The sequence below is a fragment of the Amphichorda felina genome (genome assembly GCF_050947745.1).
Source record: "Amphichorda felina strain 45539 chromosome Unknown scaffold_9, whole genome shotgun sequence".
Taxonomy (NCBI): domain Eukaryota; kingdom Fungi; phylum Ascomycota; class Sordariomycetes; order Hypocreales; family Bionectriaceae; genus Amphichorda; species Amphichorda felina.
Genome location: NW_028145041.1, coordinates 134,087 through 159,714, shown reverse-complemented (window position 1 = coordinate 159,714; position 25,628 = coordinate 134,087). Strand labels below are relative to the sequence as shown.

Sequence of the window (25,628 nt, the reverse complement as noted above, 5' to 3'; positions counted from 1 at the left end):
CCACCTCGAACATGTTGGCGATTCTCGGCCGTACTTATACTTAGCTGTATTCATGGCGAATAATGCATTCTGGTGTATTATCCAGCCGGCCCCCAAGTACTTACGCAAGCTGTGACGAGGTGACGGCGCAATTGCTGGTGAATATGGGGAATATTTCCGTAAAGGGAAAGTGAGCGTAGGTAAACTACATGGGATGTAAGATCTAGATTGCTTGCCCTGTACTACTCCGTATAGGTGATGGGTTATGAGGGGGAACCCAAAGTGGCCTAGGTACCACCCACTTAACGCGTTCGTACTTTGGTTACGCAATGCAGCATCAACGGATCTGCAATTGTTGTAAATGAAACTCCCGCCGCCCGGGTACCAGGGTCATGGGGCAGGGGCCAAGTTCTGTGCCAAGATTCAACCCCATAACGTCCGCGTATACCTTTACGTATGTGGGAATATGAAATGACCAAAATCAACGCTGAGACCAATGGAATATCCAACGAGCAGCTTTCGCCTTCAAAAGTCACCTCCAAAATCGCCAAAGTCGCCGCCATCATCTCCACCACCTCCTCCATCGCTTCCGCGGTCAGAAGACGAAGAAGAAGAACTAGATCCGGATCCGCCTTCATGTCCCTCGCCGTGCTCACCACCATATCCCCCGTAATACCCACCTTGATGACCAAAGCCACCGTGGCCGCCGTGACCGTGACCGTGCTTGAGCTTGTGTTTGAGGCCGCTCGCGAGGAGCCCGAGACCAGCCCCACCAGCCGCGGCCCCGACCGGAAGACCCCACTTGTTCTTGGACGAGGGCTTGCTCGGCTGGCCGTTGTTGCCGTGCTGGCCGTACTGCTGGCCGGGCTGACCGAACTGCTGCTGCTGCTGCTGAGACGCATACTGGCCTTGGGAGTAGCCAGAACTATGTTGGGAGAGGGCACCATAGCCAGCGCCGGCCGCGGCACCTCCTGCGGCACCACCTCCTACCAGTCCTGCAGCGGATAGACGATCCTTTGCCTTTCCAATTACTTTGCCTAGTAATCCACTCTCCTTCACGGTGCCTTGGTCTCCCGACTGTTGGCTCGGGGTCATGTTGGCGTTGGAATAGCCGTACGGCTGGCTACCGTACTGCTGCTGCTGATGCTGCTGAGGGTATTGGCTGGAATTCTGCGAATACACACTCGGGCTATGGTCGTAAGGACTCCCGCCTTGGGCACCCGGGCTGGGAGAATGGCCGTACTGTTGCGGTGCGTATAGGCCGCTGCCGTACTGCTGCTCCTGCGGGGGATACGCGCCGCCCTGCGGATAGGGACTGTGCGGTTGGGGACTCGGGTCATACGGCTGCTGCTGTTGCTGCTGGGGGAACGACCCCGTGCTTCCTTGATGAGGACCTTGGGGGTAGCCCTGCTGGGGGGGCTGTTGCCCTCGCCCACGAGCATCCTCCTCGGCCTGAAGCCTGGCAGCTAAAGCCGCGTCGCTCTCGTATGATGGCGTCGCATTGGCGCCCGGCGCGGTGTTTCCTGTGCGGGCGTTCTCTTCGGCCTGGAGCCTTGCAGCTAGAGCCTCATCCTGCTCCTGCTGCGACTGGGTGTATGGTGCGCTCTGAGGCTGTTCATGATGGGTAGGGACCGCCGTGGGGTCATTGGATGGGGCTGCGGGTGGCTCCCATTGCGAGACATTGGTGCGGGTATTGACGTAGAACCTGGCACGTTGCAAAATGAATAAATAAGGTTATTACATGTCTCTTCCCTTCCCGGTGCGAGGAGACGGTATGCGACAACTCACCATGTCTGATACTGATCGCTCCATTGAGAGATCCAGCCCTCAGGAAGCTGTGGGCCGCCTGCGGGGGCCTGAGGAGACGCGTGGCCCTGCATGCGTGTTCGACTCCTGCGACGATTGCGGGGTCTTTGGCGATGCGGTGACAGCTGCACGGATGATTCGGCGGCTGGAGGGGGGTTGGTCTGGGCGTCGGGAGGTGGGCGGACGGCGGGTTTGGGATCGATGACGCGAAGGATGAGGGCAGGGCTTGTCGACGAGATGAGGATGCACACAGATTATCGTATCTTGCGGATGAATGGATGAATGGTGTTGATGCAGGCAAGGACTTGGCCAAACCTAAAATGCTGTCATCGCAACGAGTGGCAATCGTCATCTCAGGGTTGCTTGCGGCTGGTGGGGGGCAGTGCCGGGCACGCGCCCGGGTCTGGAGCAGCAGCACCACAGGCTTCGATCAATTGAGGGGTCGGGGGAATTGTCGGCCCAGAACCGGCCATTGTAGGCGCCCCATTAATAGGTATTACTATTTAATAAACTATTTGAGTAAACTTAAGCATGAAGCTGGGGCTTATCGTCTCCATAGGCAGCCAAATTCCCCAGGCACGTTCACTTGTTGGGGTTGTTGGAGTGCAGGCGTGCGGGTTTTGCCAGCGCGGATCAGACCACCCGGAGATGCATCGGAGGACGCAATGCAGGCAGCCCCAATGACTCGCCACAGTGGCGCACGACCAAGCCGACAAGGCCGGGACCAAATGAACCGAGGTTGAGATGCCTTACCTAAGAAACATGCCGATGTGGGAGAGCAGGCACTATACGGAGTAGTGTAAAAGATTGGGTTTTGTGTGCGGATAACGAAATTGCGACCGTTAATGACGCCGTTACCACCATTAACTACGAATCTGGACCAACATGGGAGAGTTGCATGCCTATGCCTTGCCCCACGAATAATCATGTCTCCGTGAATGGCCGAATCAAGGGGAACGATCATTCCATCAATATTGACCGCTTCTGTTAATCATGACGGCGTGAAGCGAGTTTCCGAGTTGGTAGTATTTGTTAAGGCGATTCTCCTAATACGTGGCGTATCATGGTTATGATCCAGCGCTAGATTGACAGTACTTACATGATGGCTGATCCCCAAATCATAATAAGCATATTATAATCTCAAGAGTTTGATACGATGGTCATTAGGGACATTCCATTCGGTGGGGTTAGTGAAAGCTTGCCTGCTGCACGTTACGTAGTGCCCCGTACTCCGTACTCGTATTTTCAACGGCCTTTGATACGAGTATTACCAGTCGATTGCCTGCGAGCTGATAGTACATGCAACCACGTGCTAGCCAATGTAAGCAGGAGGCTACATGACTGTCTCACCACTTACCTCACTATGCATCGTAATCCAGGATTCCAGCCGTCTCCGGCTGTCTACGACGCTGACAGCACGGGTCTCTCGGCAGTCCCGGCTGAGACAGTGGCCTATTGTCTCGCGCCTCGGTTACGGTCACGCCGACGGCCTGCAATCATTGGCATGGCCGTCAATTCATTAGAGGCTGCTGTGACATATAGAAAAGTGACGGAGATCCGAGGCGACCTGGGGGGCTGGGGCTTTCGGTCTGTTCGGGGTCATGGCATGGGGCACGATAATATGGAGTTACGGGGCCTAATCGTATGAACCCTGACACACTGTGGTGCATTCGCTGCATTGGGGAATCCTTCTCGAAGGCACACCAGAAGGCTTGGCGGGTCAAGCCCGGAGGCCCAGTCTGGCACTGTGGCAGCCCTTAGTCTCACCACCAGCAGTGGCAGTCAGCCACGGCCACTGCGGGAAAAAAAAAAAAAACCAAACCAAAACGAGCCGCCCCGGCTGGCGACTGACTTGTGGGCTTCTGTCTCGCTGAGAGGCGAAAAACTTTCAGGGCCGGGTTTAGCGCGACGTCCTGGTGGTGGTAGTGGTGGTGGTAGTGGTGGTGGCAGTGGTGGGTGGTGGTGCGAGCACGACTATGTGCCAGGCCGTCAGCCAATTGGGCAAGGCGCATCTGTGGCAGATGCCGGCTTGGCGCAGCGATCGACGACAGTACCGAGATCTTACAGGTGCAAAACCTCCGAATCAAAAGGTTCGAAGCTTAGAACTGACTCCCGCCCGACTCTCTGCTACCAACCTTGAGTCGTTTGTAATGTTCCATGACAAGCACCACGACAGTCGCGAGTGCTTTTCCGTAAGCGGCAATCACTACAGTGCTAACATGGCTCCATCCTGACTCGGCCCAACGGCATTTCTTGCATCCTGCGTGAAATTCCACCGAAACCGACGCTGGATTGGGTCCGTCCGTGCGCCAGCCGCCGCCAGTGGCCAGCGGCGAGTGGCCTTGGGATTCTCATGTGTCAGGATACCCACCTGATTACCCTCACGAAAGCCCTCAACACCAGCCGAGCATCCGGGTTTGGGCACAACGGCCTGTGAGGATGCATTCATAATGTCACGGTGCAAAGCCAGCCTGGGGCAGTTGAGGTTGCGTTTGTGGGGTGGCCTGGGGAAGGGTACGGCAGTTGCAGAGCGACGATGCGTCGAGTCCTTCAAATTCTGGAAGAAGCCTCTCGATGTGCATCCAGCCGCGACGGATCCACGGATGGCAGGCTGCAACAGCTAAAACTCTCCAGGGGCCTTATCTCTCCTCTGCACCCGGTTGTCCCCGGGTGTTTTGGCCCACCAGACGCCTCCGTCATCGCCTTGCCCTTAGCCTAGACCTCGCTGTGGCCTATCTAGAGTTCTGCCACACGACTGACTGCTGTCCCTCGCCACGGGCCTCCACTCCGCTCCTTCCTGCTCCTACTACATAGAAACCTGTCCCTCCTCCTCGCCTCTCCGTCCATCCCCTCCTTTTCCCCGTCCTCCCCCCTCATCGTCCTCCGACATCCCCTTGTCTGTCCTTCCTCTCCTCGTCTCTTCCACTCTCGCCCACCCGCTGTGACTACCGCGCCTCCCGGGCCCCACGACAACCCATCCCCCTTCCGCGTCAAAAACCATGGCGGCCCAGTACGACGCGACCAGTGGCGTGAGCCCCATCGATATCATCCGCAACCCCGACGTGGGCAGCAAGGATGAGCTCAAGGACGAAAAGAAGGATGGCAACGCGGGCGAGAGCACCCCTGGCAGCGACAACTCCGTCAAGGAGGTCGCCAGCCGCCGGGATCTCGAGGACCAGAAGATGACCGAGGGCCATGCCAAGTTCAACCGTCTTGGATGGAAGCGCCTGACCGTTGTCCTGATCGTCGAGGCCATCGCCCTGGGCAGTCTCAGTCTGCCGTCCGCCTTCGCCACAGTAGGCATGGTGGCTGGTGTCATCCTCACCGTCGGCCTTGGTCTCATTGCCATCTACACCAGCAACATCGTCGGCCAGGTCAAGCTCAAATACCCCGAGGTCAGGCATTACGCCGATGCGGGGAAACTGATGTTTGGGCGTGTTGGGTACGAGATCATGGGAGTCATGTTCTGCCTCCAGCTCATCTTCCTCGTCGGCTCCCACTGCCTCACGGGTACGATTGCCTTCCAGACCATCACCGAGAACGCCGTCTGCGGAATCGTCTTTGGCGTCGTCTCCGCCATCATCCTGCTCCTCCTGGCCATTCCTCCCTCGTTTACGGAGCTTGCCATCCTCGGATACATTGACTTTGGCTCCATCCTCCTGGCCATTGGCATCACCATCATCGCTACCGGTATCCAGGCTGGCGATTCCGCCGGTGGCATGTCCTCGGTCAATTGGTCCGCCTGGCCCAAGGAGGACGCGACCTTTGTGGATGCTGTGATTGCTGTTACCAACATTGTGTTTGCCTACAGCTTCGCCATCACGCAGTTCTCCATGATGGAGTGAGTGACTCTTCCAAATCTCCAAAAAAGAGTGACGGTTGACTAACAAGGTTTTTAGCGAGATGCACACGCCAAGCGACTACACCAAGTCCATCTGGGCGCTAGGCCTCATCGAAATCTTCATCTACACCGTGACCGGTGCCCTGATCTACGCTTTCGTCGGAGTGGACGTCAAGTCCCCCGCCCTGCTCTCGGCCGGAACCGTGATTTCCAAGGTCGCCTTTGGTATCGGCTTGCCCGTCATCTACATCTCGGGATCCATCAACACGACGGTCGTCGGCCGCTACCTCCACGGTCGCATGTTCAGGAACTCGGTCATCCGCTTTATCAACACCAAGAAGGGATGGATGTCGTGGCTGGGTCTTGTGACTGTCATCACGGTCATTGCGTGGATCATTGCCGAGGCCATTCCCTTCTTCAACGACCTGCTGTCGCTCTCCTCGGCGCTCTTCATCACGGGCTTCACATTCTACTTCCCTTCCGTGATGTGGTACATGCTTATCCGCGAGGGCCCCTGGTACTCGAAGCAGAATCTGCTCAAGTCGATTGTCAATTTCATCGTGTTCTGGATGGGCATCGCCATTCTCATTGGCGGAACATATGCCAGTATTTATGATATTGTGAGTACATCCCCACCCGCTTCACTGGGAGCCAATGCTAATTCTATATACAGAACTCGAAGTTCCAGGATGGCTCTGTCCGTGGCGCGTTCTCTTGCGGTGCTGTTGCGTAGAGTAGCACATGTAGTGTACCCACGCGCGATGCCTTTACGACTTTTTGTATATCAGCTGCATGATGCATGGAGTTATTATTTATGATATAGATTGCAAGCATTGCTGTTACGTACTGCTTATCAATTAACATTTTCTCACAAACTGGCTGGAGCATAGTGGTGACAGAGGTGGCGTAAAGTGGTGGCGTAGAATGATCTCCCGCCCCTGGAATGCCTCTTCTCTTGATACCTTTTTTGTTGATTGATGGCCTCTTGGCGAGACACGAGGAGGCGGTTGGGCTTGGGAGAGTAACGGAGGCGGAACCTTGTGTAAACAAGCCATCGATACTAAAAATCTAACATGAGCTGGCTAATGTCAATATCAAATCATTTCCCGTATTCCCTGTCTCTCCGAGATCTGTGCCTGCCTTGGGGTATTGCCTTTGAATTCGTTTCTCTTCCACTTGCCATCTCACCGGCTTCGGCTCGTTGAAGCCCCCGATGCCACCAACTCAGGCACGGGATCCTGCAGCCCTTTGACAAGATCCGGCGAGTTTGCCCTCTCCTCGTCAGACGCCTCCACGGGCAAGCCGCCATCGCCATACCCGCGCTCTGCCATCTCCGGATGCCTCCTATCCCACCACAGCAGCCACAGCTGCGTGAGGATGGTGGCCACCGACATGGCCGTCGCCATGGGGAACCCGATGGGGTATCTGGGCGCGTCCTGGACCCGCCAGGCGCCCAGCGGGATCGTCGCGTGCCCGACGTACACCAGCGTGACCGTCATGGCCACGATCACGGACCGCGCCTCGGGCTCCTTGCGCAGGATCTCGGCCATCCACGCCATCAGGGACGAGTTGCCCGCGTTGGTCCCGAACGTCAGGAAGTAGAAGGCCAGCACCACGTCGTCGCGCGGCGGCCACCCGCTCAGCACCGCCAGGAACACGGCCGACAGCAGGTTGGACGCCACGCTGACCTGCCACCGCCAGTGCTTCCAGTCCGACAGCGCGTTGAGCCCGATGCTGGTGGCGATCTGCAGCGCGTAGCCGCCCAGCGGAAGGATGTTGACCTGGTAGGTGCTGTATTTCCTCTCGCCGCGGGCGTCGGTGATGCTCTCGAGGTACAGCACAAAGTACGAGTTGGCGCGCGCGGACCACGCGCTGAGGGCGAAGGACACCATGACCAGGTAGGTCACGGGGTGGACGGCCAGGCTGCGCAGCTTGCGGCGCAGGACGGCGACGGGGATCAGCCTGGAGGTGTTGGCGCCGAAGGAGGACATGCGCCTGCGGGCGAGGGCCTTCTCGTCGGCGGAGAGCCACAGGGCGCGGGTCATGGCGGGCGAGTCTGGGATGGTGACAAAGGCCAGCAGGCCCTGGCCGATGGTGATGGACCCGGCGATGATGAACAGCCACTGCCAGCCGGCGATGCCGTGCACGCCGTTCATGTCGCGGTACAGCGTCGCCTGCAGGACCGACAGGAACATGCCGCCCGCCACGTCGGACACGTTGAAGAAGGCGATGCGGATGGCCAGCTCCTTGGGCGTGTACCAGTTGAAGATGAGCGCCACGACGCTGGGCCAGAAGCTCGCGGATAGCAGGCCCAGGCCGAAGCGCAGCCCGTAGATGGCCTGCGCGTTGGGGGCCTTGTAGGTGCTGTAGTTACATGTCAACCCAGCATCGCCTAATAATGGACAGGGTTGGTTGATATTGATATCTGACTTACAACAGGACGAGGCACCCCCAAGCCACTTCGCAGCACGGCAGATAGATGGACGGCCGGACTTTGGTCTGGATCAGCTGCCCGGGGATGAGGCCTATCGCATAGCCGATGGAGAAGAAGGTGTTGAACTCGACCAGCTCGTTGCCGTAGAGGCCCAGGTCTTCGCGCATCCCCGAGACAAAGGCCTGCGTAGTGGCCGTCTGGTCCAGCTCCTTGATGATCTGTGGTCAGTTGTTAGTATTGTTGACTGACCGAGTTCATATCATAGGGGATGGGGAGATCGTACCCCTGCAATAAACATCCACAACAAGAGCATCACATCCAGCTTGAACAAGAGGACATGCTTGGGGTTTCGGAAATAGGGTATCACCTTGGCCAGGTACCCAAAAAGGCCGTGGGTGACTGTTCCGTCGGCCATTGCAGTTATTGTCGTGGTGTGTGACCTTGTGACTCGGGCTTCATGTACTGTGGCTGTGGTGGTCAGGCCCCCATAGCATCAGCACGAACAAAGGGCAATTTCAGCTGTTTTCACAGAGAGAGCACCACGGAATAAGACGAAGTGGCAGAGGATTGAAGGTGTCGCGTGGAGAACAAACCAGTCATGCATGTGCTCCATCCACGTCTTGGAGGTGCATATATGTACGAGCAGCGATCCCTGCCAAGAGGTATCACGTAATTGCACCTAAAACCACGACATCACGCCCGCGGAAAAATAAATGGCGAATTCGAAGCGGTGGAGGAAGAATCGATGACAATGCTAAATACTAATTTCCTTCCTGGGATTAATACCTCGAATGGCTGCATATGTAGTCTGCGCCTCCTACGGAGCCCCCTCACCGGTATCTTTATGCTTATCTCGGATCTGATCGCTCATGGTGGCCCCCGCATTGCAGGCATCATTGTAGCTCTTCTCCGTCTCGGATGCTGCGACATGTTAGCCAAAAGATCATTGAGATGGTTCCTTCGGATAGACTCTTGCCCAAGACCCATGTGCGGCAGACTGTAGACAATGACAAACTGCGCCAGCCACTGGGTGCAGATGCAAAAGGCCATACCTGGGGTTCGCACACGCGTGGGCAGCATCTCGGACGTACGTGTACGTACAGCCAGGGGATTCCGTTCCAGATGAAGCCATAGAAGAGGGCGTAGATGTACACCAAAATCATAAAAGGGGCTTCTCAACCCAGTTCATGGCTGGGATCATGGGAAGATTGAAACGTCTTTTCTCGGCTCGACAGGCAAACCTGTCCTCACTCTTGAATAAATGTGTTGTCTGGCCCAGCTGGCTGGTTCCTGCGTATTTCTCGTCTGGCGAGCCGTTTAAGCGACATCGGGTCAGACCAGACAACCGGTTCTGTATTTACCCCACGTTGAATTACAAATACACATTGATTCCACGTGGGATAGTCTGCACTCTGTACGTACCTAATTGTACTTACATACGAGTACTTAACCACTAGTACTTGCCCCTCGCCTCCTAAACTTGAACCCGGCCCAGAGGGTTAACCATAGTCAACTATACATAGTACCTCACTAGCCATGTCCTCCCCGTTTCCCTCCTTTGATGATTTGCCTCTCGACAAGTCCGGCCCCCCTGGCAACGCCTGGGGTCTCTGGGGCCCAGACGACGAGCTGGGCAGGCTGAACCTCATCACCCCAGAGACTGTCTCTGCCGCGTCTTCCGAGATCAAGGAGGGCATTCGTGTATCGCTCGATTGGCCCCTGGACAAGCCCTCGTTCCCGCCCTTTGACCGCCAGAGGCTCCAGCATGAGATTATCAACAAGGCCCCCATGACGATGAACGACGATGCCATCACCATAAACACCCAGAGCAGCACACAGTGGGACGGCCTTAGGCATTTTGGTGTGCTCACTTCCAGTGTATTAGTTTCATGGGCACAGGGCTAACTGCTACAGGCTATCAGCGCACCAAGCAGTTCTACCAGGGGCACAAACAGGAGGAATTTGCCTCTTCGAAGACGCTGGGAATAAGTGGTAAGCCATGGACTGTTATGAATATATATAAAAAAAACACAAGTGCTCATCCAGATAGCATACTCCCAGAGCGGCGGCATCATAGGCCGTGGCGTGCTCATTGACTGGTACTCGTGGGCCCAGAAGAACGGCATCCACCTCAGTCCCTTCCAGACCGGTGCAGTTGAATACGCCCACATCAGAGCCATCATCGCTGAGAACAATCTCGAGTTCCGCTCCGGCGACATACTCTTCCTCCGCGTCGGCTTCACCGCACAGTACGACAAGCTCTCCACCGCCGAGCAGGAGGGCTTCAACGACCGCCAGCCTGGAGGCCTGCTGGGGCTCGAGGCCACCCCGGACTCGCTGCGGTGGCTGTGGGAGAGCCGGTTCGCGGCCGTTGCGTCGGACTCGCCGGGCTTCGAGCGAGGGCCTACGAGGGGACCCTACAACGACCCAGATGTGAGCATCCACCAGTGGGCGCTGGCGGGATGGGGGATGCCCGTGGGCGAGCTGTTTGACCTCGAGGAGCTGGCCGAGAAGTGTGCTGCGAGGAAGCGCTGGACGTTTTTCCTCTGCAGCGTGCCCCTGAAGGTGAGTACTCCAGTTTGACTTAGGCAGCTGTTCATGTGCTGACAACTAAGATTCCGGGAGGTGTGGCTAGTCCCGGGAATGCGGTCGCGATTCTGTAGTTGTCCTGCGAGTGTTGCCAATGGTATACCTTGTGTACTGATGTAGTCGTCTTTAGCATCCAGCTCGGTAAATGATCCATGTTGTCATGATCACTTGTCAGTGACAACCTAGCGTCCCGGTGCTCAGTGTTAGCAAATGCGACTATGCCTACCGGAAATGCGGAATATTGCGAAGTTCCCTCATTCCTACATGACTTGATCGCTGCTAGCTAGAAAATAATTACAGAAGTATTAAAACTAAAAGGCCCCCGTAATCCGCAGTACAGAAGTAAAATACATGTACACAGCCCCCCCCCGAAGGGAGACCGTCCCCGTGAGAATGGTAGACTCCTACACCTCTTACACCACTCACTGCCTCTCCAACTGCTCCTGCAGCTGGGCCCACTCGCCCTTCTTCTTGCACGCCGACGTCCAGTAATTCCCCTTGGTGTCCTTGCCTAGGATGAAGAACCCATTCACCGGCTTGATGGGGCCGTGGTTCTCCTGGACATACGAGGGCCTGCACGGCGCGCTGCCGCCCTCGCTGGGGGTCTTCCTCGCCGGCGAGAAGTCGAGGTCTAACAGGCCGGCCTTGGACCAGTTGGAGAAGCCCACCTGGCTCATGTCGCCGCTGCCGAGGATGGCGATGGGCAGGCCCAGCTTGGAGGAGCGGACCATGGCGTAGTATGCCTCGTGCTGCGCGCGCGTGCCCTGCTCGTTGATGCCACGTCGGACTTGGCGCGCCAGCCAGCTGATGGGCTTGGATACGACGTCGCCTGCCGTGACGAGGATGTTGGACCAGCCAAAGGCGTTGCCGACGTATGGATGCTCCGAGGCGGTGGGGATGAGATCGCCCTCGAACGCCTTGCGGAGAGACATGGCAATAGAGCCAGACACCTAAAGTGGAGGGAAAGAAAAATCATATTAGCGGGTTGGGCCGGTGTATACATGTAGTTGCGATAACTTACCAGCTTTTCAGGGCTCAGCCCCATGGGACCGACAACCCAACGCATGATCCAAGCCGTCACGACATCGTTCTCCGTCAAGAACACCTTGGACACGTCCTCGTCCTTCTCTGCAGCCTCGGCGCGCAGCTCCCCCAGTGCCTTTTCATACTCTGGCCTCCAGAACGACTCGGGGATGCACACCATGCGGTTCTCCTTGGCCCGCAGCAGCATGTCCACGCCGTACCCAAGCCCCCATTTCAGGATACCGCCAATACCAACCTGCTTGTCGGCCAGGACGTGCTTCTCCGTTACGGGGCGTGTTCCCTTGGCGAGCGCGTCAAAGGGATCCGGGTCGAACTTGCACGGCGTGGGGATGCTGTCCTCCTTTCCCCAGAGCATGGCGCTCCACCCCTCGACGACGTACTGCATGCCCAGCGCGTCAAACGCCACATGCTGCCACTGTAGCGTCGCAATGGTGCGTTCCGTGAAGGAGTTGACACGCAGGCCCAGCACGGGCCGGTCCGAGGCCAGGTAGTCGCTGATGCCACCGGGCTTGCAGCCTTCGCCCCATGCCAGGTCCTCGAGGACGTCTGGGTCGCCGACGACGGAGACGCGCGAGGATGGCTGGGGGATCCTGGAGGCTGCCGGGTGAGAGGACGATGACATCTTGTGGTCCACGTGGGAAAAGTTCAGGGCTGGGCGCTCAGGGGTGAACTCGGCTGGGATGTGCCATTCAATCTCTCCTGCGGCCTGTTGAGATGTTACATGGTAAGTCTCGTTCATCACTTGGAGATTCGGTGGTTGTCACGGGTGATATTGAAGTTGAATTATACGAACATTCTTCTTCAACCGGCCTCCCAGCCTCTGCCAGCCTTCCCGTTTGATGAGGCCCTCGAGGGCGTCTCGCAGCTTCTCCGGGCAGAGCACCTCCTCAAAGACAATTGACACGGCCATGTTGTTCCCCTGTACGAGTAGACTGTTCTCAAAGAAGTGCAGCGGCAGGACCCGATCCCCCTCGAACGTCTGCACGACTGGCTTGCGCCCGAAGAGGGATGCCATGGTGGAGATTTGGGGGGGGGGGGGGTGGTGTTTGTCGTGGTTGCCTCTGTCTGGTCTGGTCAGCCAACAGGACAGCCGTAGCGATATGTCGATAATCAGCGGTGTTAGTGTAAGAGAAGGAGACGGGAAGGGAGGTAGTTGGACGTCAGAAGAGAAGACGTTCCATCTCCGGCTCTCCGGTAATATTCGCCCTCTGGAGGGCAGTGGAGCTCATCCGGATCGAGTTATTCTCCCGCTGCCACCCCCATGGCTAAGGCAAGGCCCATTGCGTAGATACGGAAACGCAGCAACAGCCATGGTATTACCAGAGGGCCTAACAGGTCGCTCTAGTTAATTACTGCTAGACTGAAACGTTGACCCCGAAAAACTGGGGTGACAGACGCGCAGGAGGCGCTTTAGGCGCAAGGTGCCACGCTGCCAAACCCATATAAGACTCGGCTCTCTGGTACACTTGGACTCTAGTGTGCCTTTTCCCCAAACACCATGCCCTCCAGAGTTAGCAGACGACCCACCACGAAAGCAGAACGCATGGCAGACGAATTGCATGCTTCCGTGGTCGAGGACGTTGGCCCACTGCCCAAGGCACGCTAAGGAGCTGGTGGATCACCCTATTGTGCTAGTATCGTGCCATCATTCATGTAATACTATTAATATGGAAAGCCGAGGACTTGACGGTCCTACGGAAACTGGGTGTAGTATGGTTAGGTGCTCGACTCCGGCTCTTGTTCCCGGTGGATGGGACACCAATCACGTCGATATGCGCCCTGGCATGGAGCTTCAAGCATCCACTCCATATACTCCCTACCTGGCATGCAGTATTAATATATCTCGCATGGCTGGCAAACTGGTCATGGCCGGTGGAGCAGCAAGACGCCACAGCATGCAGCAAACCAGAACCCGAAATTGACACCTTGGGAATAGTCCACCGAGTCCTAGAATTCTATGAATCCTAGCATTTCAGGCTTCTGTACCGGCAATCAAGTCTGCGGGTCCTTGGAGCTCTTCTCGCCCTCAAGCAAGGATGCCGCCCTGTTGATTCGTGGCTCCGGCTTCCACCCTCATGGGTCGTTTCATCCGTGGCACGACTTTGTTGCGTGTGGAGAGTGGCCCTGGACCGGCACACACATGCGTTCTTGACCATGTGGTTTGACCTGCATAGGCATAATAAAGGCACCGACGACCCTTTCTCTCGACAGGGCGACGGCCCGTGGTCGGGTATCTATTTCTCAAATGCCTCCCTCCGACCACCGTACATTGACCTCTGAAGACTGATCACCAACCTCTGAATCACCTGCAGACGAGGATCGCGACCATGGATCCCTCAACAATGGATCCAGCCACGACGCCTGGAATGGCGCCCCCGCCGGGCGAGAAGTCCGTCTTCAACGGGCCTTTCACCTCTCTGCAGATTGGGACCATGATTGCCTTTGGTGTCACATACTTCTTCGCCACCCTGTTTCTGGGACTCCGGTACCTCCAGGCCATCAAGATCTCCAAGAAGGTTGAGCTGGATATGAGTAAGAGCGGCTGTAGACTTTCTAGTTCTTAGCAACTTTCCCACTAACAAAGACGTTGTTGCAGTTCTGGTCACCTTGTCCTATGGCGCTTCGATGTACTACTTCATTAGCATGTTTATATGTAGCTACCCCTGGCACTGTTTGATACTGCCACCTTGACTGACCTCATTGCAGTGATGCACCATGGCTGGGGACGGCATCTCTGGGACGTCTCGCTGGCAAACCTCGTCGAGTTCAACAAGGCAAGCCACTCGCTCTCCCTGACCTCCAACGTCTTCTAACACCCACCAGGCCCTGCTCCCCAACACCATGACCTACCTGATATGCCCCTCCGTCACCAAGCTGGGCATGCTGGCCGTCCTCTACCGCATTAGTCCCTCCAGGATCTACCGTGCCGCCACCGCAGCCGTCGCCCTCGCCGTCTTTGGCTACACCCTGGCGTTGTGCACCATCACCGGCGGGCCATGCAACCCCACTAAGGAGGGCACCACCAAGTGTCTCGAGAACGTCGCCCTGTCCCACGCGTGCCTGAACATTGCGTCCGACTTTGCTGTCATTGCCGTGCCGATCCCCACGATCCACAGCCTGCAGCTGTCCATCAAGCAGAAACTCCAGGTTGGCCTTATTCTAGGACTGGGTTCAGCGTATGTCTCTCTGCCACGGGCCTCTATCAACAAGCTGACCCTTCTGTAGTGTCGTTATCTGCTCCATCGCCCGCGTCCCCTATGTCCTCCAGCTCGACAACGCCAGCGACATCACCTACACCGAGGGCATCCTAGGCCTGTGGTCCGTCGTCGAGATCAACATCGCCATCATATGCGCCTGCGCCATGCGCCTCAAGAGCCTTGTCGTCGCTTACTTCCCCCGCCTGGGAATCTTCACATCGCGCACGCGAACCATGGACAGTAACTCGTGGGGCGACCGTCACCAGATCAACCGGAGCAAAGGCCAGCGCACATATCAGCTGCACAGCGTCCAGAAGGGCTGCTCGGAGCCTAGCACATACAGCGCGGATATTCATGGCGCCCACGGGTCTGAACCTAGCAGTAGGAGGGAGGATTATTAGATGCGCTGCCAGGATTTCGTGTTCATATTTAACAGCATATCGCACAGAGTCGTGGATGGCATTTTTGCTGTGTACATATTTTATCTCGTAGGTTAATTAGCCTTGTATATTCTTGTCATGATTCTCACAAGTTGGAAGGGCTCGGGGTCACTCACATGTGCTTTGGGGTCAAGTACGAGAACCAGTAGCTCTGGTTGGGTCAATTTTGGATGAAGGTGCGTTGCCAGCTAGCCCCTTTTAGTTCCAGGGGCTTCCGCGACTAAGTCCCGCGTTGGAAAGCGCCGGCGAGGCAGTTTTATATTGCTGTGGAACATGATTTCGGCGCCAGGATCCCAATGAATATGCCAAATAATCTAGGCGATGGGCGCTCTAGGACAAATTCGAGGCATACTGGGGCTACCCTCGCTGGTTGTGGACTGCACGCATGTCTACTTTTTGCTCATCGATAGTTCGTTGGTTGGTGATGTGCAAAGCAGCATCAACACCAAGACACAAGTCTATATTCACGTGAGTGTTCGTGGTCGACACAGCACAGTCTATCCGAAGTCTATGCATGAAATAAATGGTCATAAATCTGAGCCACAGGCTCCAGAACACAGGCGGCGAGCCCCTATCCGGTATGCTTTCTATCGCTGGTGGTAAGGCGAGTTGTCTCGCATAATATATACCTCACCAATGAGAACAGCACAGCCTACCGCCATGGAAATGGCAATGATGGGAAAGTTAACCCTGGCAAAATCGAGTGCGTGAACCTTGATATGCTTTCGCTCCAAGATATCCCGCCACAGGAGGCCGGCTAGCGATGCGCTAAAAGCTGTGCTGAATGCGCCATAATTGACCCCAAGGGCCATGCTGTATACTGTGGCCCAGAAGGTGCGGTTCGTGATGATGACGCCACTCTCCTCGTGGATCTGGTACCACTGTTGGATCACGCGCGATAGGAGGATGGTTGTGCCAATGTTGGTGCCCGCAAACTACACCGGTCAGCATGAGACTTGACTGTTTTGGGGGGACGTGCTCACATTGCATAAAACCACGGACAGAAAGCCCATGCCTCCAATGGCCCCAATCGTCCCGGTCTTGTTTACCCAATGCCCCCAGCCGTAAGCAAAAACTTTGACCCACCCCTTGGACACTAGAGCCTGGACGAGTACAAACATAGCAAAAGCAAACGGGACCAGGGCAACCGGAAGATGCATGAGGACGGCTACGGCGGTGGGAAATGTCTCTTGCAGCCATCGGAACGTCTTGGCAGAGAGAGAGACGAGTGTCGTTGGGGTTGCGGGCGTACTCTCCGTCTCGGGAGTACACGAGGCTTGGCGGGACCCGGCATCGGAGCCCCTCGACTCTTGTACACCTTCCAGGGCACTCTTACCCAGGGCCCAAGACTGTTCATTTTTAGATTCCCCCGAAGTTGAGATGGAGCCTTTCGAGTGAAGCTGAGGACTAGCCCCAGACACTGTCACCGTGGGGACTAGGGGTAAGCTGCCCGACATTGGTGAGGTCAGTTCATCCAAGGGGACCTCTTCTCCGAGCACTCCCGTATTCGTAGGGGAATTCTTTTCTTCCGCAGACCGTTTCGCTTCCTCCTTCTGCCTTTTCGCTTTCTCGACTTGTTCTCTTCCTTCTTGGGCGATGCGTCGCGTGTCTTCCCGATGGTACCATCCAAAAGCAATATCCCAGCAGAACATGATGAATGCTGCTGGCAGGGTGACATAGAACACTGGGTGCTCTCCGGTGCTCTGGCTGGCAGCGTTCAGGGCGAGAACTGTGATAAGAGTCGCAGCCATGATGACTGCTCCAAAGGCTGCGCCGCCCTTATCAAGAAAGGGGTTCAAAATCTCTTCTAGGGACGCGAGGGTCGTCCGCTGGTTGTCGGGGGAGTCATCAATCTCCTCATCAATGTGGCCTCTGGCGTTGGGAATATTAGGGTTGACAGGGCTCTTGTTTGCCGACTCGGTTGGCAGCGTAAACCTCTCAATCGACGAGGGGATGAGGTCCTCGTTGGCGAATACAATGTATAAGAGGAAGGGAAACAGGACAATACCTGTGACGACGACAGGCACAATCATGTTTGCCGTGTATACAATGAATTTCACTTTGAAAGCTCCTGCAAGAACTAGGTTGGTCGGGTTAGAGGAGACGAGAATGGCCGAGGAAATATTGGCGACAGCAAACTGGCTGTATATCCAGGCTTTGGGATGTCTGATATTTTTCGATACCCGAGTCATGTATGCGAGAAAGGCGGTGCCAGACAGGATGATGGGATCGTTGCCAATGAAACCGCCAAGGGCAAAGAAGAAGGCGTAGAGATAAAAGAAGAGCTTGTGGCCGACTTCGCCTCCCCATCCTAGGACCTTGAATGCGAGCCAACGGATGAGCCCTGATGCGTCGATGGAAATGGCAATATACGCCAGGGTGATAAAAAAGATCATGATATCTAGGGGGTGGATGTGGGCGGTCCCAACGGTGCCATCTTTGACTTCTTTGCGGCCGATGGCCGAGATGGCAAGCAGAAAAAGGTCTGCGACAAGAGGCGCCGTTATGAAGTTGAATGGGACGTCCAACCTCTCGAAGTGCTTGGCGAACCAGTTTCTCGAGCCAGTGTCATCGTGGTCATTGCTGTGGTGATGTGGAGGGATGACTCTCAGGTGAACCAGAGAATTGACGACGGCATCGGAGAGGAGCCGGGGAACGTATACAGGCACATGAAAGGGGAAGAGGACAATAATGTCTGCAACGAATAGCAAGGGTCAGCCCGTGGGAGAGTACAAATGTTTCACCCACCAGGCAGAACTCACTGGTGATGACAAAGACGATGAGTGTGACTATGGAGCGCCACTCAGTGATGTCGCCCGTGTCACTTTCGAATCCTTCAGCCATGGTGCGGACGTGTGTCGAAACGCGTGTTCAAACGCGCGCTCTCATGAGCCTGATCCAAGAGACCGAGACCTCCTCAAACTGAGGACGAGGGAGTCTCTGCGTCCAGAAGCAGTTGATAAGGCCCTGAGATCCTTTCTCACTAAGCGGGAGAGAGTGGCGCCCGGGAGTTCGATTGGGGGCGGCGACCCCGCTTTGTTGACGTTGAAAAGTTGAGGCTGTGAGGCTGTGAACTCCCGGGTCGGAATTGGCGATGGGCGGAGCTACAGTCCTCCTGCAGGCGGTAGGGTAAGTAGGGTGGAAATGCTGCTGCCTCAACGAATGAAGTAGTGCTGAACTATTGATGTGGCAGGATCGACGGGCACAGCCCGCCTTTTCAAGGAAGGGACGCCCTGGACATGGGAGGAGCACAACGGGTGGCAAGAAGTCTGGAAGAACAGCGCTGGCATGGAAGCATTGGAAAGAGCACTGAACATAGCCGGTCTCACCTCGTAGATGTGGCGAGTGATAATTGTCGAGGAATGGGATGATGGTTCATGGAGTTAATGGACCGATCGGCCGCTCCCTTCTGCCCCACACCGCTCAGAGCACCTTATTAGATTATTACCCGGACAGTCGTCCTCGAAGGAGCTTTTCTGAGTCTTCCAACCTTGTCCTAAATGCTCCACGCTCGCACATTGAGGCATTTCGACCCCTACGAGTACAATAACATGGCAGCTGCCAAGGCAGCAGGATCCTGTCTCTCCGATTCTGGCCGACCATCAGCGTAACTGATGCAGTCCAACGCAGAGGCGCTGATGTTGGGCGTCATCCCACCCCAGCCGGGCGTCCATTAGCGTCATCTTTGGGATCACTGGCCGCTGCCTAATGCAGAGATTGGACGTGCTCCCAACCCCCTTTCTGGGCGTCCACCACAGTCCTCCTCCACGGTCCTCCACAGTCCACCACAGTCCACCAGAGATCCACCCCCGCCAACCCGTCTCGCCTTGTTCGTCACTGTCAGCCCTACGAAGTACGAGTACGAAGTACGGAGTGTGAATGATTAATTCCCACTGCTCCGGCCGTCCACTAGTGCCGGGCGACCAGAAGTCCTCATTCCGCTGATGCTGTCGCACGAGCCACATCGAGGTGCGCCCGTGATCTCCATTGAGTCCTTCCAGCTGCCCCTTGGGAACTGGGACTTGGGACACTGGGGGCGCTGGTCCCTCGGAGTGAGGCTGATTATGTACCATGATCCGTACATAGTAGCACTCCCCACGAATTCCACACACAAAGCCTCGCCCTGAACACGGGGCACATGTCCCTCTCTTAAGAGTGTCCATTCCACAAGTGCACCCCGCCATCCTGATTCCCCATCTTCATGTATGCTCCACCCCCTTGGTTCCCCATGTATGCGGTCTCTGTCTCTGGTCAAGACATGTCTTTGGCAACCTGAGTGGCCATGCCCGCGATCTCCTCGTTGTTGATGGCTGAGCCTTCTGCGGTCGCCTCGCCCTTCTCTCCTAACAACACAACCGGCGATGTTCTCCAGGTAGTCTGCGCGTGGCCCGTATCTGGCCAATATGGCCCGGGATCGAGGGTTCTGTGAGTACAGCCCCATCCGGCGCTCCCCCACATCCCTTCGGCCCGAAACTAACAGAAGCCCTCTCATCTATTCAATATGCAGCTATTATGTGCTCATTGCAACTTGTGTACTGGCTCGAAAGCTGGGATGGCTAGTCAATGCATGCCTCGCTGTCGCCCTCATCTTCCCCGCCGTCGCGGCCATCCACGGTATCGTTCTCGCGGCGATGCATGTAGATGGTGAGTCCTCAACACGATCTGCACGATTAATTCGCCTTGGCACCAGTACTTCTTATTGACTTGATGCAGGCGCAGTTGACATGGACATTTTCGGCGCTTTTCAGCTGTGCTCCATTGGCATTCTCGCTGCTCCCGTGACCGTCATGATGTCCAAGACATTTTTCAATGACCCAGGTCGAAACATCATATTTTTATGGGCACTCCTCATTCTGACAGGTGAGGGACATAACCGAGGTTCTCGAGACCGAAATGCTCTTTACTAACCAGTGCCGCCAAAGGTCTGCTCAGCCTCGCCGTCGAATTCTACCGCACCAAAGCCGTTGACTGCCCGTACGCCGACGCTGCTAGAACCATTCCCATCTCGCCCAATGCTCGTGACTTCCAGTACGATGAACAAATTACATGCGGCATGACATGCTCCGTCGAGAAAGGACCCAAGTCTCCCATGAGAGGTGGTGCCGCCGACAATGTGTACATCATTCCCGCTCCTTCTACACTCACCTTTGGTGCCACCACTCTATTGGCCGCGGGATGCTGTCTCCATGCCATTCTTTGCCTTGTTTCCATGTGGAGCAAGGTCGTCGAGATCAACTGGAAAAAACACTTGGATTCAGATGAGCAAGGACAACCTGACGAGCCTATCAAGGGCGCCAATGGCGCGACGAAGGGGATGATGAAGAATATTAACAGCGTGATAGGCGAGTATCTCAGCATGATTGGAATCCTCGTATTTGGAGGAGCAGTGGTGGCCATCATCATAGTTGGCGAAGTCAATTTCTTCAGCGACCAAGTCAACTACCAGACAGAGCCTATGGCGAGCGTTGGTTAGTCTACTCTCATCAATGTTGCTTTCCCTGATCCGCAACTTACTCGTGTCTAGGTCAATGGGCTCCTATTGTCGGAACAGGGATGGTCGTGCTAGGATCAATTTATCTTCTTCTTGCCGATGATGTCGACGCCGTTACACGGGATGAGCAGCCAGAAGAATGCACGTGTGGCTACCAGCACAATGTATACCGCCAGCAATCAAGGGGTCGGTCCGTCCCAAAAACTCAGAGTTCATCGAGTCACCCGCGCATAGGAAGCCCCGCCAGCGAGGAGACTGGGATCCTCCCACTGCACGAGCAGCCCACGGCGAACAGCACACCAGATGAAACACAGCATCCTCCCCGTCGGACGAGCAACGCTGGCAGATACAAGGTGGCTAAATTTCTCAATAAGATGGGCGATGCGCTGGGGAACCCCCCCAGGGGCCTCGTGGAAGACCAGGTCCTCAGGGACGACGCCTACACCTTCCCCACTGTCCCGGCAGAGGCACTACGCGATGGGCATTTGCAGGAAACTATGGCCACATATTCTTCCATGGTCGACCACTCACAATCTCGTGCGCCAAGCGCGCGGGGCAGCTCACCCTCGTCACCCAGAACCTCACGATCACGAAGCCCCAATCGCGCCAGCACCCTGCCAACCAGGAGGTCGTCTCCAGATGCACGGCATCTGATGTCCCATCACATTGATATCTCGAGGGCGGAGGGGAATAGACCCCAGCCCTTCGGAGAGTCACTGACGGTCCCGCGGCCTGCGCTTCATGGTGCGACGGGGGAGGCTTCATCTTCCCGCTCTATGGCTTTGTCTAGTAGAACGAGGCGCCGAATATCCTCGCCTGCTAAGTTTTTGGGCGCTTCTAGTTTCAAAGGGGCAAATATAGTGGCTCCGACCAAGGCAGTAGATAGTATATCCCTGTCATCACTACCATCTCCATCCGAGCCCGCGGAGCAAGAGATAGTGGATAATGAAGATGATAGGTCTAGTAAGCCGGATGGATAGGCAGCAGATGGCAACATCACAATGTTAATATTAATATTAATATATCAATCACACCCACTCTCGCTCGTACAGATCAGTCACAAAACCCGAAATGATGGGGGTACTTAGCTTGTTATCTTATATGTATTTATATACATACATGTGTGTGTATACGTGTAGGTATTTAGAGACATATTCATCAATCTGGCAGGACTGTTTAAAGCCCGCTGAATTCCTGCTCGTGGCACTCTTCTGTCACTGATAGCTATTTACATAGTCCACGGTCTTCCCGTAAAATATCAACAGTGTAAAAAAAGAACACAAGCGAAAGGGGAAAAAAAACAGAAACATATAGTAGCCTGTAGGTATCTTCCTCTCCACTATGTCGCCCCATACCATATCTTGAGCCCCTCAATGAATTTCAAGCTGTTTAGTACAAGCGGTGGGCGTAGATAGAATTTGAGAGGCTTTCTTGGCAAATGGTAACCATGTCGAAGTGGTTCGCATAACTTGGGTAAATTATAATCAGCCACCTCCACACTGAGCCCGCGAGTATAGTCATTAGTACATGAAGGTGCCCTCTCCCTCACTCCCGAGTCCCCAGCTTCCCGCCACAGCGGCAGGATGTCTAGAAGAGCCCTACTGGAATTTATTAGACGTATTCAGCTAGAGTTTAAGTTGGAGGCTGATTTTGTCCACATGTACAGGATACCAGTACTTGGTACGTTAAGGTAGTTCCCGTTTGTTTTTAGCTTCGTTGGCACCCGATGGTTAATTTGATGGTCCAACGTACATGAGAAGGCAACGCGTTAGCTTGTTTGCCACGGCAATGGTTTGAAAACATTCAAGGTATAAACAAACACCAAAAACATCAAATAGGCTGACAAACAGTAGACATGTCAGATTCACCCCCTTTGAGCGTCCGGGAAGGTACATAGAGAATGAGGATAAATGGGAACTTACTTACTTAGTGACCGAGACCTTCGATGTACGTACCCCTGGTGATATGAGTCTACTACGTACCTCAGTAAGTAGGTAAGTACCTGTAGGTAGGCAACTCACGCTGTGCGACCATGACAGCTGTCAGTGCCACATCACTGCACGGCTGCGACTTGGAAGGTTAAAATTGCATAAGGCTTGATGAAAATAGAAGCCCGTAGAATCAAGCAGTCAGACTTTATTTCCGTCCACAAAATACCGTATTTTGGATCCGTTCCTTCCATCCTTCCTCTCACTTTCTCCCACTCCCACCAACTCCCACATCATCCGTCCTCATATCCTTTCCTGCTGTCTACAACACCATTCGGCCACCACTGCAAACAAGGATGTGGCCATGGCAACTCCAGTACCTGAGAAAGTTAAGGAGAAGTACCTAGACGGTGTTAATGAGTTCCTGGGATCCAGTGGACTCCTCCTAACAGATGTTCACGATGGCATGGGCTTCCACAAGGCCCGACCAGTCACTCGCCCCCAACACACTGAGGACGAGATTAACGCATTGGATGTAGAGATTGAAGAGAGACTCCGGCTGGCGAAGGGCTTCGTCGAAAAACTCAAGTCCAAAGCCGAAATGCTGCAAGGTTCGAACGAGATTCGAGATTTTCAGCCAAACGTGACGCATATTGCGTACATGATGTTTGCAGACCTGGATATGCTCCAGAAGCTCAGCACGATGTCTGACATATCAGTGTTCGATGCCTTTTACTGCATCAAGAATTGCGAGTCTCTGTTGGCCAGATGTATGGGCCCCTTCTACCTTCTACCCTTTTTCGCCGCCCATATGATTCTAACTTTGAGCGATTGATAGTCTTGCAGCGGGGTGATGGTCAGAGCAGCCAGAGTCCAGCACCATCCAGAGCCTCATCTCAAGATGAGAGCACCGACCCGACGTTCCAGCCTCGCCGTCGGGGAAATGCCGTCGACCGCTCTCAAACCGAAGTGAAAAAGGTCAGTACATACTTCAGGGTGTATTCCAGGTGTATTGTAGGTGTATTGTAGGTGTATTCTAGGTGTATTCTAGGTGTATTCTAGGTATATTCCAGCATGCTGATTCGTCTCACTTTGAGAGTAGCTCAAGAAATACTGACGGTTCATCTTAGGCACAACGACGAGACGGCTTCGCCTGTGTCGTAATGGGCACCCCCGACCCAGACGCGTGTCACGTCTGGCCCTTCAAATCGAATTCGACACTTCACCGCTGCGCGAACCTTCAAGAAATCCTCCTCAGCCAGCGGTTCCTCCTCAGTTCAGAACTGAAGAGTAAGCTGGCTAAGTTGGTGGCCCCAGACAATGGAGAGCTTGCGGCCTCTGATAGGGCCTGGAACATGATTTGTTTCGAAACGCAATTGCACCGGTGGTGGGGCAAAGCTTACTTCGGCTTGAAGTGGATTGGAGACGTTAAGGACGACGGAGACAAGTATGTCTCATACAAGGTTGAATGGCAGTGGTTGCCACGCAAGATCCACGACAAGCTGGCGCGGGGGTTTCTCAGTCGTCCGAAAGGTGACAACTGCGAGGCGAGGGTGATTGTTGATATTGACACAGAGGAATCACTTCAAGCAGTCAAACGCGCCATCTTGGGGTGTATGCATGGTGCGGTGGAGGCTCCCAAGCCTGGAGCAAGAGTCCGAGATCAGTCTGGTCGACGTGTTGAGTCAGGGAGAGTCCTGAACCTCAGGGTTCAGAAAGAAGACTTGGAAAAGATAAAGACCATCATTGAGGTGCAATGGAAATTGCTCCAGGTTGCGGCACTGTCTGGTGCGGGAGAGGCTCCAGAGGAGCTAGACCCTACGCATCAGCCTCCTCCAAACCTGCTACGAGTACCATTGATGCTCCCACGCGAAGACACCGAAGCGGAGGAGGAGCCAGTGGAGGAAGAAGAGGAAGATCCAGCCCTAGACTAGAGGACTAGGCGTCTGGTGAAAGCTTTGTCCACTTGGAGGCTTTCGACCGTGCCTGGCAAGGCCCGGAGAGCTTGGCGGCGAGCAGTCGGGTCCAGTTCCGAGGAGTCGAAACCCGTGTTTCCCGGAGCAACGCCCAAGGAGACCCCGGCACATGCCGCTGCCGCTGGGACCAAAAAGGAACGGCGGCCGTTGGGAAACCTGACCTTGGCAAATCTCACGACGAAGCTCAAACCGAGTCGCAAAAGCATCATGGACATGGAATGGGGTCCAGCCAAGGAAACTAGTGCCAAGACCCAAGCTGCGGCGTCGGGCGGTCTGTTCCAGGGGACTGTGCCCAGTGAGCAATCGACGGGCGCTCTTCTCCAGGAGAATGTTCCCAGTGAGCAGTTGGTGGAGTAGTGATTCGTGTTGGAACCTTGTTTAGTGTTTTTACGCTGTTCGGTAATTGGGTCCGGTACGCAAAAGTCTGGTGTTAGTAGGCAGTTAATGGTCTCTGAATGAATGCAATGTGCATTTTTTCTCCCTTAAAAAAATAAAAAATAAAAAATAAAAAGTGGTGAGGTTTACGGGGCGACCGTGGACTGTGCCCTCCGTCTCCGCCTCTGTCTCCCATCCTGACCCCTATTCAGACTTTTCCCGAAACCGCCAACATAACAACGCGTTGAGCATTGAGGGCGCTGAATTATAAATTATACTAATTCAATCATTTCGACACGGTTATCATTTGCCAAGAAGGATTGTGACATGCTATTTACGCCCACCGATCATAAACAGTCTGAAGCTTACAGAGGGATTCAGAATATAGTCCGGCGCAGCATAATAGAGAGGACAAACTCTCCATCATTGATGCCACGAATCGGTCATTGTCTCCGAACTGGTGGCTGCCTGAGGCACTGATATAGGCCCTGTTAAGGGTGGGTGGCCGTAACTCGTAACTCGTAACTC

General features: G+C 55.1%; 9 protein-coding genes across 9 annotated transcripts; 5 read left to right on the top strand and 4 right to left on the bottom strand.

The window, feature by feature from the left end:
• Positions 1-504: 504 nt before the first annotated feature.
• On the bottom strand, positions 505-1,791 carry ACO1O0_008582 (uncharacterized protein; the record flags this gene model as incomplete). Its single annotated transcript, XM_083197946.1, has 2 exons — positions 505-1,590; positions 1,768-1,791. 2 exons carry the CDS (start codon positions 1,789-1,791, stop codon positions 505-507), a joined length of 1,110 nt encoding a protein of 369 aa, XP_083045681.1.
• A 2,993-nt stretch (positions 1,792-4,784) lies between these two features.
• On the top strand, positions 4,785-6,359 carry ACO1O0_008581 (transmembrane amino acid transporter protein-domain-containing protein; the record flags this gene model as incomplete). Its single annotated transcript, XM_083197945.1, has 3 exons — positions 4,785-5,626; positions 5,685-6,246; positions 6,300-6,359. The coding sequence occupies 3 exons, from the start codon at positions 4,785-4,787 to the stop codon at positions 6,357-6,359; spliced, it is 1,464 nt and encodes a 487-aa protein (XP_083045680.1).
• A 451-nt stretch (positions 6,360-6,810) lies between these two features.
• On the bottom strand, positions 6,811-8,475 carry ACO1O0_008580 (major facilitator superfamily domain-containing protein; the record flags this gene model as incomplete). Its single annotated transcript, XM_083197944.1, has 3 exons — positions 6,811-7,990; positions 8,061-8,278; positions 8,344-8,475. 3 exons carry the CDS (start codon positions 8,473-8,475, stop codon positions 6,811-6,813), a joined length of 1,530 nt encoding a protein of 509 aa, XP_083045679.1.
• Positions 8,476-9,596: 1,121 nt separating this feature from the next.
• Positions 9,597-10,995, top strand: ACO1O0_008579 (uncharacterized protein; the record flags this gene model as incomplete). Its single annotated transcript, XM_083197943.1, has 4 exons — positions 9,597-9,921; positions 9,975-10,052; positions 10,096-10,625; positions 10,990-10,995. The coding sequence occupies 4 exons, from the start codon at positions 9,597-9,599 to the stop codon at positions 10,993-10,995; spliced, it is 939 nt and encodes a 312-aa protein (XP_083045678.1).
• Positions 10,996-11,071: 76 nt separating this feature from the next.
• On the bottom strand, positions 11,072-12,708 carry ACO1O0_008578 (uncharacterized protein; the record flags this gene model as incomplete). Its single annotated transcript, XM_083197942.1, has 3 exons — positions 11,072-11,599; positions 11,671-12,399; positions 12,487-12,708. The coding sequence occupies 3 exons, from the start codon at positions 12,706-12,708 to the stop codon at positions 11,072-11,074; spliced, it is 1,479 nt and encodes a 492-aa protein (XP_083045677.1).
• Positions 12,709-14,035: 1,327 nt separating this feature from the next.
• Positions 14,036-15,291, top strand: ACO1O0_008577 (uncharacterized protein; the record flags this gene model as incomplete). Its single annotated transcript, XM_083197941.1, is given in 4 exon segments — positions 14,036-14,225; positions 14,400-14,497; positions 14,517-14,869; positions 14,919-15,291. 4 exon segments carry the CDS (start codon positions 14,036-14,038, stop codon positions 15,289-15,291), a joined length of 1,014 nt encoding a protein of 337 aa, XP_083045676.1.
• Positions 15,292-15,917: 626 nt separating this feature from the next.
• ACO1O0_008576 (uncharacterized protein) lies at positions 15,918-18,174 on the bottom strand (the record flags this gene model as incomplete). Its single annotated transcript, XM_083197940.1, has 3 exons — positions 15,918-16,265; positions 16,314-18,025; positions 18,093-18,174. The coding sequence occupies 3 exons, from the start codon at positions 18,172-18,174 to the stop codon at positions 15,918-15,920; spliced, it is 2,142 nt and encodes a 713-aa protein (XP_083045675.1).
• Positions 18,175-19,733: 1,559 nt separating this feature from the next.
• ACO1O0_008575 (uncharacterized protein) lies at positions 19,734-20,803 on the top strand (the record flags this gene model as incomplete). Its single annotated transcript, XM_083197939.1, has 4 exons — positions 19,734-19,755; positions 19,891-19,974; positions 20,044-20,190; positions 20,253-20,803. 4 exons carry the CDS (start codon positions 19,734-19,736, stop codon positions 20,801-20,803), a joined length of 804 nt encoding a protein of 267 aa, XP_083045674.1.
• A 2,310-nt stretch (positions 20,804-23,113) lies between these two features.
• Positions 23,114-24,683, top strand: ACO1O0_008574 (uncharacterized protein; the record flags this gene model as incomplete). The annotated part of the gene is made up of 3 exons (XM_083197938.1): positions 23,114-23,519; positions 23,588-23,727; positions 23,880-24,683. The coding sequence occupies 3 exons, from the start codon at positions 23,114-23,116 to the stop codon at positions 24,681-24,683; spliced, it is 1,350 nt and encodes a 449-aa protein (XP_083045673.1).
• Between the last annotated feature and the right edge of the window lie 945 nt (positions 24,684-25,628).